This window comes from Perna viridis, chromosome 7, assembly GCF_037379345.1.
Source record: "Perna viridis isolate PV_CMFRI_1.1 ecotype Kerala chromosome 7, ASM3737934v1, whole genome shotgun sequence".
NCBI classification, from domain to species: Eukaryota; Metazoa; Mollusca; class Bivalvia; order Mytilida; family Mytilidae; genus Perna; species Perna viridis.
This window is the reverse complement of record NC_142451.1, coordinates 6,698,562-6,711,484: the sequence shown is the minus strand read 5'-3', so window position 1 is coordinate 6,711,484 and position 12,923 is coordinate 6,698,562. Positions and strand designations below refer to the sequence as shown.

The following is a 12,923-nucleotide window of genomic DNA, read 5'->3' as shown; positions in this document are numbered from 1 at the left end:
ATTTAAGACCTATGGGTGGCATTGAGATGACAATATTTATCCCGCTTGGGTTTTTGTCTCTATGACATATTCACCATGTCCATTCTTGATATACTAAACTGGTCTGCAGCTGGCATGTCAGTTGACTGTTATTAGTTATTTGTCCATTTGTGTAACGTAGAATCAGTTTCTTCATTCATGTTTTAACAAGGAACTCAGACCTTTTACGATGTTGCATATTTATGTAATCACGAGCTTTGAATGGAAAACAATAGTAACATAACGATTATGACTACACAGGTAAGGATTTACCAATCTTAAAAAGGACCTGAAACAATCACTTTCATGATATTTGAGCAATAACTGGACTAAAAGTGAATGACTCTTCATGAAACTAAATCATAAGGTGCAGAACCACGTGAAGAAAGCTGGGATTTATTTTGGAGGTTGAGATCTAAATGTTCAGGAATTAGGAACCAAAGTTAAGCCGGAAACAAACACTTCCGTTACATCTGGACATGAATTTGTCTGTAGGTGAATCACAAGGTGCCATGTTATAAAAGGAAGATTTGCATTGGTGTTTGGTGTTGTAACTAAAACTTTTTACGAATATGGGCAAATTCTTATCTTGTGTCAAACATTTAATCGGTATCCAAATTCAGAGCTGTATCAAGCTTGAATGGTATGTCAATACTTGTCACAACTGTTCCGAATTATACATTTGCAGTCGTATCAAGCTGCACCAGTGATGCATTTTATCAAATTTTTATGAACTGTATTTAAATAATCAAATTTCGAATAGTTTTGGGAAGAGGTAAAGGAAGAAATGCTACTTGTACACATAAATAGTTTTATTTTGCTTTTATTTTCTTCGCTTCTGTATTTCATCTACCATCTTGATGTAGTCTTTCATCGTATTATAAACATTACAAGAACATCTAATGTAGACATGTCCATTGATAAGCGTTAGACAAGTAACTATTCCTAATTCCTCTATGATTTTCATCATCAACACTTTTTGTATTTTCTGGAGTGAGACAGCGTTTTCAATAAGTTTCATTCTATACTTAATTAACGAATGAAGATAGATATCAAGCATATAAAGACAATTAGCTAAAACCAAAAACGGTTTTAAAAAGTATTAATTTCTAAAATCTTTGTTTCATGCGTCTTCTCAGAAATTGCACGCCATATAGAATATAATAGAAATATATAGAGTATTGATGTAAACGGAAATTGATGCTTCACACTCGTACGTGGCCATGAAATCATACAACAACTGTAAGCAACGTATATCGCACTATATCAAGCGTACCAGATTTTAAACCAATAAACTCACTGAGAATCATTGCGATGAAAATGCAGACGGACAGACGAACGTACAAATTTGTTTCATTTCAATATACCACCAACTCTATAAGTGGGGATATAAAATTTGTGAATTTAATTTGTAACAGCTATGTTGCTAAATATCTACAAAAACTGCTATATGATAAGCCTTCCAGGACGTAAATGAAGTACTTACCGGAACCAAGGAATTGTCAACATCCCCGATCATATCTACTGGAGGAAGTCGTATCATTTTCATGAATGGGGCTTCCATGGATTTAGGAATTGGTAACTTTTCTGTTCCCCACGTTGATGTCATAAGGTTAGTCGCTTCCTCTAACAAATTGTCAATGTACGATTTCATTTTCTCCTAGAAAAAATATTTATATATATTAAAGAAAATCCAAAATTAGAAAGTCAAAGAAATAAATTATATCTAGAAAACGCTACATGATGAATGATTGTGGAGGGAAGAATACTGTTTCCGAACTATAAGGAAATAACTTAATAACCTATTTCATGTAGTGCAGACTAACTTCATAACTCGTGTAGAAAATTTCTTTCATGGGAACATGTCCACCAATTAGAACAGGCGTAACATCCAAAATTCAGTTATTTGAACTTTTGAACTCAATCATAAATGGCATTATTGAGTTATCGTAGTTCTAGTAACAGTACAAACAAACGGGTTATTGACCGAAATACCACACGGCTGCACTTGGAGTATAAAGGCGCTTCGATAACGGCCTGTAGTTGTTCGTGGTCCGATTTCCGGAAATTCAGTCAAAGGTCAACATCAAAAGCACATTAATGTTACAAAATTCGTGCATTTTCGTCATTTTCTTTGGAACCGTTTGACTTAGTTTGACGAAATTTGAACATTTTTTTTTTTCGAGACAATCCCGCATAGTGTAAAATAGTCAAACGTTATATATTGTTTTCGTTTCCAATATTCAAATATGTCCTCTCCTGGATAACCGAAGAAATTCAGAATTTTTAAAATCAAATACAAAACTATTGACATTTTGCTATGATTGTTTTTGAATTTTTTTTCCAAATATCAAGACGACAAGTGTGTGTCAAATATTTTACATCTTATAACATTTTAAACCAAAATTACAATTTTGTTAATGTCTTCATGATGTAATATACAGTATATATTAAATTATTATACAATTATTTAATTCTTTAATTGCAGTTGATGCATTGACCGTCCATGAAATTACATTCATTATATTTACCATGTCTCCATTAAGAATAGACATGGTATAAGATGTGACATTTTTTTCTATATATATACAAATTCAAAGATGCATTTTTTAAGTATAATGAGATGTTAGGATAGATTTTGTAAAAAGAAAGGTGCTTCTTTCCAAAATAACCTCAATTGAATTAAAAATATCTTAAAAATTAAAAATTGCAAAACATGCAACATTCTTATAACCGACTCTTACTTCTCCAGCTCCCTTACGAAGAAACCCTTTCATACAAGAAGTCACGATGAAGTAAGTTGCTAATCAACAAACTTAATATATGGATTAGAATGCAACTTATGTGGTCTGGTGTATATCAGTGAAACCCAAGAACGATTAAACTAACGAATGTGAGGTCATCGTTCGGGAATCAATACCACCAAATTCCGGACAGTTTTAATCATTTTATTCAACGAGATCATTCAATCCTATCTCTATAAAAGTTCGTATTCTAGACAAAGTTTACAATCCAACAAGCAGTCCCGTTCTAAGTAAAAACTATCGTAGGGAAAGAGAGGAGTACTGGATACGCAGACTAGGTACTGCAATACCTTACGGATGCAATGACAACATAATAAATAAAGGAAACCTTTCAAGCCAATATAACAGTAGCATGAATGTGATGAATTTATTTGACAAAAATCCAAGACGGGAAAGTAGTCATGGCCATCGCCACTTTACGTCACCTAAGTTACATGATGCCCTCACAGATGGCCATCTTCATTTCATACAAAAACCTCTTGGACTTCATCACATTCGTTACAAAACAAGTCTTGACACTCCTGTTTCTCATTATTGCACAGACTTGTTGCTATCATTTTCGATATTGGTTTCTACAGACTCTTTAAACCAGTTTGTTTGTGTGAAAAATTAAAATGAAGAAAAACGATCATTTCTTCCACTACCGTTTGTCAACAAAGACATAGATGCAATTAATTTGGCTAACATCCTCCATCACAAAAACGTTACAAACAAATTTCGCCCATATTTTAAGAACAAATAAATATCGATTATTTCATATTCCTATACTTCACCCACTGCATCCAAAATATTAAATTATAAAAGGCTCTTGCAGAACCTCGATATTGAGGACTTTAGGGCTAAACCACCTGACTTTTCTTGCAAAAACTCTCCATTCAAATATGGTCTTTCTGGTCACGTCGTTACGGGAGATTTAACGATCATCGAAAACGAATCTCTGTGTAATATCCTTTCTAAAGGTCCCAAGTATCGTGAACCACGTTCCATAAATTGGAATTATAACTTGAAAGTGCTTATAGATATCGTGGAGGACTGCGTAAGAAAATGGATAAAACGAGAGCAAGAAGACATTGCTTCTCTGTCAAAGTGGTCAAAGGTCGTGAGGTCTTTAATTTTGAAAGTTTTAAGTAGGTCAATGAGTGCCAATGCTACATCAGTTTTCAAAGACTCCGATGTAGCAAAAAAATTGTCTACTATACATGAGAAATATGTTGTCGCACCAGCAGACAAAGCCCAAAACAACATTAATAAGACCTATACTGCTATCACACTCTTCAAGGAAAAGATTGTGGAAAACCATAAATTTGTGCTATCCTCTTTTGGTCTCTCTACCAAAGACGTCGATTATGATTTACCGTCTATGTAATGGATTCCTGAACTCCACAAGTATCTACACAAACAACTTTACATAGCTGGATCTGCAAAATATATGACCAAACCTCTTTCAACACTTTCAGCTTCTATACTCACAGCTGTCAAAGAGGGCCTGCAGTCCTACCACAACACTTGTTACTCCCGTAGAGGTATTAATTCAATGTGGATCCAGAAAAAGTCGAAAGATCTTCTGGAGACAATCAGTTCAAAACTGTTATCAGAATATAATAGCATTATAACCTATGATTTGTCAACACTGTATACTTCTATTCCCCATACCCAGTTAAAGTCCCGACTTAAAAACATTATTCATCGTTGTTTTTTTCCAAAACAGATTTTTTCCAAAACAGATGGTACACCTAGATACAAATATATAGTTCTTGGTAGTGTTTCCTCATATTTTGTAAGAAATAATTCCAAATCATCCTCCAAATATACACAATATTTTAATCGACATATTTATCCAGTGCGGTTGACGCGTTTTTCCACAAAAATTCGGCATTACAATGGGAACAAACAGTGCTCCTCTACTCACTGACCTATTCCTTCACTCTTTTGAGGCTGACTTTATAGCTGATCTGATCTGAAAGAAAGAATATCATTTCGCTAGATCCTTAATTTTCAGTTTCCGCTATATACATGACGTATTATCCTCAAACAATCCTCATTTCGGGGATTTTATATATCGCATCTACCCCAAATAAGTTGAGATAAAGGATACTACAGATACTGTCAAGTTAGCCTCATATCTTGATCTACACTTAGAAATCGATGGTAAGGGAAAACTATTGACCAAACTTTACGATAAATGTATGACTTTTTAGGCTTCTGAAACAGGGCTATGTTGCTACAAAATGGAACTCGTGGATCGCTACGGTGTATCCATCTGTACATGAAAACTAATTTGTTCAACGTGTCATGGTTTTTCTTCCCTCTTTGGACTACCCTGGACTTGACTTTTTATGAGCAACCCGGCGGGTGTTTCTAGAAAAGCAAAGGATGCTTACCCTACAAGTGCTCCTGGTCCAAGTTCCCAGTTTTGAGTGGAATCCGATTTGCTCATTTGCTTTTGTTACTTTGTATGTATTATTTTAGTTTTTTCATGTTCTTTGTTGTGTATGTCTGTTTTCCATGTCTGGTCTTTGTCTCTGGATTACATTCTTTTGATTACCGCTAGTACCTTGGTTACCTTGATTACTCTGAAATAAATACATTTTATTTTCCAGATCCATGCTCCCAGTTTTTATGTGCAGTCTTAGTTACTCATTTACTTTGTTACTTTGTATGTATTATTTTAGTTATTTTATGTTCTTTGTTGTTTTTGTCTGTTTTTCATGTCTGGTCTTTGTCCATGGATTACATTCTTTTGATTTTCGCTAGAATCTTGGTACCCTTGATTACTCGTTCACTATCGCATATAAAAAGGCTTTGATGGCTTATTTCCGCTTGAATTGATTACATAATAACTATAAAACCTACGTATATGATTTCAAAATAAGGAGAAAAATATTCTTTGTATAGCGCTTTTAAGCTGCATTTTCTTTGCAAACTTCTCGATAATTACTCTTGTGGCAAAAGAGGCTTATATCATGTGTAGGTCGGTCATGTCTTGGTGTGCTAATCCATTTCTAGTTGATCATTCCCTAATGCTCATATGCAGCTAAGAATGATTATAGAGTAATTGGTATCTAGAATTGTACATGTCACTTTTAATCAATTGTACCTAGTTTTTAAATCTTTTGTTAGGTTCATTGACCTTATAAATATTGAACTCGAATAAAACTCAACAAAAGAATACTTTTGATTACATTATCGCATATGATACTTTTATGGAATTACTTTCCAATGTAAAATTAAAAGAATAGTACCACAAGACGTACTTTGTCTATCTACCCTTTAACGGAATGAAACTGCAATGAAAACAAGACAAACTGATCAGCAAAACATAGCATGCGCTTACGATCAATGCTAAGAAAAGACCAGTACTATTTGTTTAATAACTCTTGTGAAAAAAAAAGAAATTTACTACTAAAGACATTACTATTACATATAAACGATTTATTTAGTAAATTAACAAAAGGCGATGGAACGAAAAACATTCAGAAGACTCCTCTTTGAAGTCTAACCAGTTAGGCAACAATGATAAATATGTTTTACTATGTGCATGATATGGTTCCGAGTTTTAAAAGTTTTGTTATGACAAGAAAAACATGAGTTTCCTTCTAAAGCTAGTCGAAAACAATTTTAAGAATATTGACGGATTCAGTAAAGTAGCACCATAAATAAACTACACCCACAGTTGACTAACAAACAAGGTCTGAATTACTTACCATCAGTTAGAATAGTACTATGCGGGATGACTTAATCATTAAGGGGTTGAAAAAAGTTGTGAACAAAGCAAGAGAATATTTTGTAACATTAACTTGTTTTATTAATATGTATATGTATGCCACCATGTGGTATTTCGGTTGAATAAAAACAGTTCTTTTGGGAATATTTTCTCCACTGTTACTTGAATGAATCATGGACAGAAATTTTCTGAAACACATCACTCCCAATATCTTTTGTACCAGAAATGTATTAAAATATTGCTTTGTGGGTTCATTCCTACAAACGATTTGAGATATCTGGAAAATGCACAGGATAGGCAAATACATATTTCATGGCAAAATACATGCCAAGCAGTGTAGGATTGATACATATTTTACATAAAGAGAAAATATTTAGATTTTTCTATATATTTCTGTGCGAAGGATATGCACTACCTACACAAGATGTCAAAGCAACATTTAACACATATGTTGGAATGAAATATGTATTCCCGTTACCTGTTTGTTTGCATATAAAATATTTTTACACAGGCAAATGTACCACACATGAGAATCATATGGTTTGCATCATATGATTATCATATAAATCGAGCAGCATATGATATCATATGTTTCGGTATACATATGATTATCGCATGTTTCGGTAATCGGGTATATATATGATTATCGCAATATTATCATATGAAAATCATATGTTTTTCACAAACATATGTTGTCACATGTTTTTTAGCCAAAATTACCATTTGAGAATCATATGATAATCATATGACTATCATATGTATAATATCATATGATTGTCATATAATTACCATATGATTGTCATATAATTACCATGTGATTATCATATGAATCGAGCACCATATGATTATCATATGTGGCACATTTGGCAGTATATGTTGAGAAAAAAATACATTATTTGTTTTGAAAATTATAAAAAACGTCCCAGATGTTTCCAGTTTAAAATGCTTTCAAATAATGTATATATTGAAGTTCTTATGTGTGCATCGTAATAAGTTTTGACCTGGGAAGAACCGTATGCAATGACAATACAATAGATTATAGAACATTCAACACAAACAATACATGATTGACAAACATGTATATGTTTAGTTTTTTGTTCAGATCCATACAAATCTAAATAACTATAAATTATGTATGCAATTGTTACTAGTGAAATGCTTGCAGTTCTAAAAAATGCATATGGTAGTAGTATGGTAATAATAATTGTAATAAAAACACAAGTCGAAAGCGAGACATTTTATGTATTGGAACCAAGCTGCCGTGTGCCAACCCTTAGCCTGTAAAAATATTTTATTAGAAATTTATTAAATACAAACATATCCTCCAAGATCTTTGTAGAATTTGACAGCTTCCGGTACTACACAAAATGGTATTTGATCTCGACAGCCTTGGTCATAAAAGTGATCCAAAAATGTTTTTCTGTATCCAAGACCAATAATAGCAGGTTCAACCCAATCTTGATGCTTCTTGTTCACGTATAGGATGGCACAGGCACGTGGACAAAAAAGCCATTTATGAAGGGTTCCTTCAAAATGAAAAGTATAGTCAATATTGTATTGTGTTGTCTTGAGTGGTTTATTTGAGTTTATTTAAGATGTATTAGAAAAAAATAGCCCAGTAAAACTTAGTACAAACTTAAATACATGGTAGAACTGTTCAACATACATTCTTACGTACTTTTAAAACACGTACGTTCAAATGAACAGTTATAAAGTGCATGTTCGCACATAAGAGCATTCAACAAAGCATATTCATGGGACAAACCCTCACTATTACGTACTTAGAACACTCGTAATTTTTTCTTAAGAGAGAAACTTTACAAACATTTTGATGGTAAATTTTGTAGGTTTTGAGGTATACAAATTTAAGATTGCCATAAAATCTATACATACATTGTTTTTACATGTGCCACAAATTACGCACTTTTGGCTGATGTACTCCAATTTATGCGATTTAAAAAGAGATAATCCGGCATAAATAATAGGAATGATTTTAAAACGTTTTTATAACTGCATTTTTGAGTCAGTTGCAATTTTTTTCTTCGTTACAATATCTAAATTCAAAGTATAGAGCTTCCGAACTACCACGATACTAACTGGGCAATTTCCATAAAAAGTCATATTTTACTCTAATACTGGTCAAAACATACCTATGTAAATGTCTGGATTCAACTCTTTTATATTCAAAGGTACGTGACCCGGTGTATGTGCCCCATCTATTATTGATAAAACTCCGAATTCTCTGCATACCGGTATCAGTTTTTCTATTGGCCATTTTATTGCAGAACAGCAAGATATGTGGTCTGAAATATACTCAGTCTAAAGAGGGACATCTTCAATATTATTTTGACTACGTTGCCAAATTTTTGAAGGAGTTGTTACGTGACAAAAAAGATAGATAAATATCATGTATATGTCCGTATCCTTTCTAAAGATCTTGCATGTATAAAATAATTTAATTAAGGTTATAAGGCGATCAAAACGGACTTTACATTCACATCACATTGGTTATGATGAATTGAAATTTGACTTCCGTGTCTTAAGATTATACTTAACATTTGCATAACATATTCAAGACATTTTTCATTATTTGAAAAAAAAAACCTGATTTCATCGGTCTTTTGAAGGTTAAATTTTTATACATTATCTATTGGGTTGTTCCATAATGCTGGGGTTTGCAAGATTTGCCATGTTGAAGAAAAAAGTATATTCAGACTTATTGGACATCTTTCAGTTTTTTTAGATAAAATTTGAAATTAAAACTTTTTATCAAATATTCCATACAGAATCACCTTTTTGTCCTCCATTGTAGATCCTGAATTCATTACTTTAGTAATTACAAGAGTTGATTAAGAGTTCATGTTAAAGTTTGAGGACGTCAACCTTTTTAAAACACCAGACTTTAAATTTTACCTACTCACTTTAATTTAAAAGAGACTTCTATGGCCTCTCATGCGTTGATCCGTACAAGTTCAATTAAAACTCATCAGGGCAAAGCAAATTTTTCATAATTTTCTTTCTTTTTTTGTAAAAAAAAGAACTCAAAAATTTTCAACTGATTTTTAATGTCTGTGTTTTTTTTCACAGTGGCCAGATTTAAAAAGGAGGAAGATTGTGATCATGCTCAATTACTTTAAAACCACGGCGTATGTTTTATATTTCAACTCAGGAATTTCTGGCATCCTTATGGTTTGTTTCGTTTTTCACTTTCAGTTTTCTTTTATTTTGCTGGAGTATATAGAGGTAATTATTTTGCTAAACTTGTATATTATGCTGTATTGGTGCTAGCTGCAGCCTGCCTTATGGTATAGGTGTTTCCTCGTCGTTTATTGAAAACCAGTGGATGGCCTTTAGCTGACATTTTTCATCTCGGTGGGGTTGTTGTATCTTTGTCATATTCACCATTACCATTCTCATTATATCATAATGATGAATTATAATGATATTATATATGTGTTTCCTCGTCGTTTATTGAAGACCAGTGGATGGCCTGTAACTGACATTTGTCATCAAGGTGAGGTTATTGTCTCTTTGACATATTCACTATTACCATTCTCGTTATAGCATAATGATGAACCTGATTTTCATTTCAAAATCAAAATTGAAAAATATATATATATAAGTTACTACGATCTTGAATTACTATGGACAGTATCAAAAGAGCAAAATGTTAAAATTAAACATTTGATACGAAAACTTTAAAAAAGTTTAAAACGACATAAAAAAAAAATAAAAAAAAAAAAATAAAAAAAAATAAATATCATACTTGTGAGCGTCAGTTCTACATTATAATTATCGCTTTATAACTTTAAAATTGATAATAAAAATTTATATATAATTATTAAGTAATATGAACACGATATATAAAACCCAGTTATAATATGGAAACATTTGCAAAGTCTTTGATTTGTTTCCCTTTTCGGTATCTTCCTAAGCTTACATAATATATGTTCACACAAAATATATTGTTTTCAAGCAAGCTTTTGGAGACAATAATCTTTGACTCCTTATGTGCCTAATTCCTACGACATACTGTCAAACTAGGTCAGACGGGGGTTAATTTTGTCCAAAAAATAACATTGCAAAATAAATAATATATTGTGAAATGTGGATTTCTAGAGAGTTTTTTTTTTAATTATAACAAAATCAAACTCTACTATTACATTTCAAATAGGGAAATGTTTTGGCAACAGACATTCCCTTATTTCATTTATTTAAAAAAGTAAAAAAAAACGTTTAAAATGTTCCGTTTTCTTGAATAATGTTACTGCACTTTAACACCAGTTTTCGTCATTTTAAGTGCACATGTGTATGAGAGAGTAATCAATGGAAACAATGTCATAGCGGTAATCAAAAGAATGTAATCCAGGGACAAAGACCAGACATGGAAAACAGACATACACAACAAAGAACAGAAAGTCACTAAAATCATACATACAAAGAAACAAGAGCAAATGTATAGTTTGAATAAAAAATATGATTACCTAAAACAGCTGCCTTCACATTTCTTGTATTTGTAAAGAATTGCCTGAACATCTGAACCACATCATCCTCGCTGATGATTGGAAATCTTACTGTTAGGTATACGATCTTGACACCTTAAATAAACATATATAGAACAGGTCTGTCGTACATTTAACAATATACCGAACGGCACAACCGACATAGTTTGAATTTAGAAAAGAAAAGTTGGTCAAAAATTAGAAATAAACTAATGTCAATGTATGTCTCTCTATATACTCTCTCTTGTTTTTGTTCCGAAAATTACATTTCATATAAACAATATTGTTGAACTTGTTTAAAAAACTAAAACACTAACATTCATTGCCTTTAAGCTAATATATCAATAAAAATAATCACTGAATGGCTAAATATTTTAAATCCACAGTTTAAATTTCTGCGAAAGAGTAATCAAGGGAACCAAGGTTATAGCGGTAATCAAAAGAATGCAATCAAGGGACAAAGACCAGACATGGAAAACAGACATACACAGCAAAGAACATACAGTAACTAACATCATACATAAAGTGCAACAAAAGCAAATGAGCAACTCGGACTCCACTAAAAACTGGGAGCATGGACCAGATGCACTGGTAGGGTAAGCGTCCTCTGCTATTCTAGAAACACCCACCGAGTTGCTCATAAAAAGTCAAGTCCGGGGGAGACGAAGGAGGAATGGAAAACTATGAAAATGACGATATTCAAAATGTTTAGTTTTGATTTCTCGACATTTTTCTTTTGATGATATCTCACATTGTCACAACAGGACAGGCAAGTAAATCTTATTTGTAAATTGTTTTTTTCTAATTGTTAATTAAATATTACAATTGTCAAAATAGTACAACAGGAAACACGTGTGCGTTCCTGCTCATGCTTTGTATATGTCTTTGTTTATTTTTCATAAGTGTACCTGTAACACGTGACAGCTTGTTGCACGTATTCTTCACAGAGCTATAAGCATTGTCAGTACATACAATAACATCATCCGCTTCTAATGGTAGGGATTTAATCACCGAGTTCATACCTAAAAATCATTGTTTCTACTGACTTTTGACAAATCTATTATCTCTAACTCTTATTATATATAACAGCGAGTCTCATACTAAAACCATGAACTAATATGAGTATTTCTTCAACGGAGTCTGTCAAATACATTCCTGCTTTCGAATTATGTATTAACAGTGACTTTAATTTAAAGATTTTCAGTTTTCATCTTATATACTTGAGCTTCTCGTTCATCTTATAATGAAGTCAAAGAGTTTTCAATTGATTCATCAATTCATTCGTTCATGTAACCAACAATGAAGTAATTCTATAAAGTTTTTTTTACAATTAAAGAAGTATTAATTCATTCACGATTAGTTGAAATCCCCCATCAAACCTGTTGTTATATTCTGCACAAATACAACATCATCAGGGTCTGAATGAATGAATTCTGCGATACAGTGTCTGGCTTCGTTAATCTTAACTGCATTTGTTTTTCGGAACCACAGGTCAGGATTCTTGTCCATTTCATCAAGGAGCCTGTAAAATTCTCTTTTACTTTATTTCAAAGGCGCTGATTCCAGTTTTTGTACTAAAAGCTTTTGTTTGTAAGAATTGATGACTTCAGTTGAAACACATAGGCTTCAACATCCCGACTATACTCGGCGTCACATAAATAACATACTGTTAAAATTTGAATAACAATATTTTCTACGACTTTATTGACACCTACCGTCGTTTAAATTGTCTTAAATGACTTGCTCATTCGTTTAGCCAAACGGCTTCTCCCTACACATTGAATCGTTAAATTCCGGTGAGATTTTAATTCTCGGTCCCAATATTTACATTATCAAAAGTCGGTCATGTTTACAGTGATCGGGTTGCTAGGAGAT

General features: G+C 32.5%; 1 protein-coding gene across 2 annotated transcripts in view; it reads right to left on the bottom strand.

Annotated features, from left to right (window-relative positions):
* Window positions 1-608: 608 nt before the first annotated feature.
* The window catches only part of LOC148611111 (uncharacterized), a 36,280-nt gene continuing 23,965 nt past the window's right edge, over window positions 609-12,923 (bottom strand). For both annotated transcript variants that reach the window (XM_088591261.1, XM_088591260.1), the window contains 7 exons: window positions 12,428-12,570; window positions 11,957-12,070; window positions 11,031-11,144; window positions 8,697-8,849; window positions 7,864-8,072; window positions 1,505-1,678; window positions 609-1,006 (listed from right to left, as the gene is read on the bottom strand). In XM_088591261.1, coding sequence (XP_088447387.1) covers window positions 842-1,006; window positions 1,505-1,678; window positions 7,864-8,072; window positions 8,697-8,849; window positions 11,031-11,144; window positions 11,957-12,070; window positions 12,428-12,570 — 1,072 coding nt within the window. In that variant the 3' untranslated portion in view covers window positions 609-841. The remainder of the gene's footprint in view (window positions 1,007-1,504; window positions 1,679-7,863; window positions 8,073-8,696; window positions 8,850-11,030; window positions 11,145-11,956; window positions 12,071-12,427; window positions 12,571-12,923) is intronic.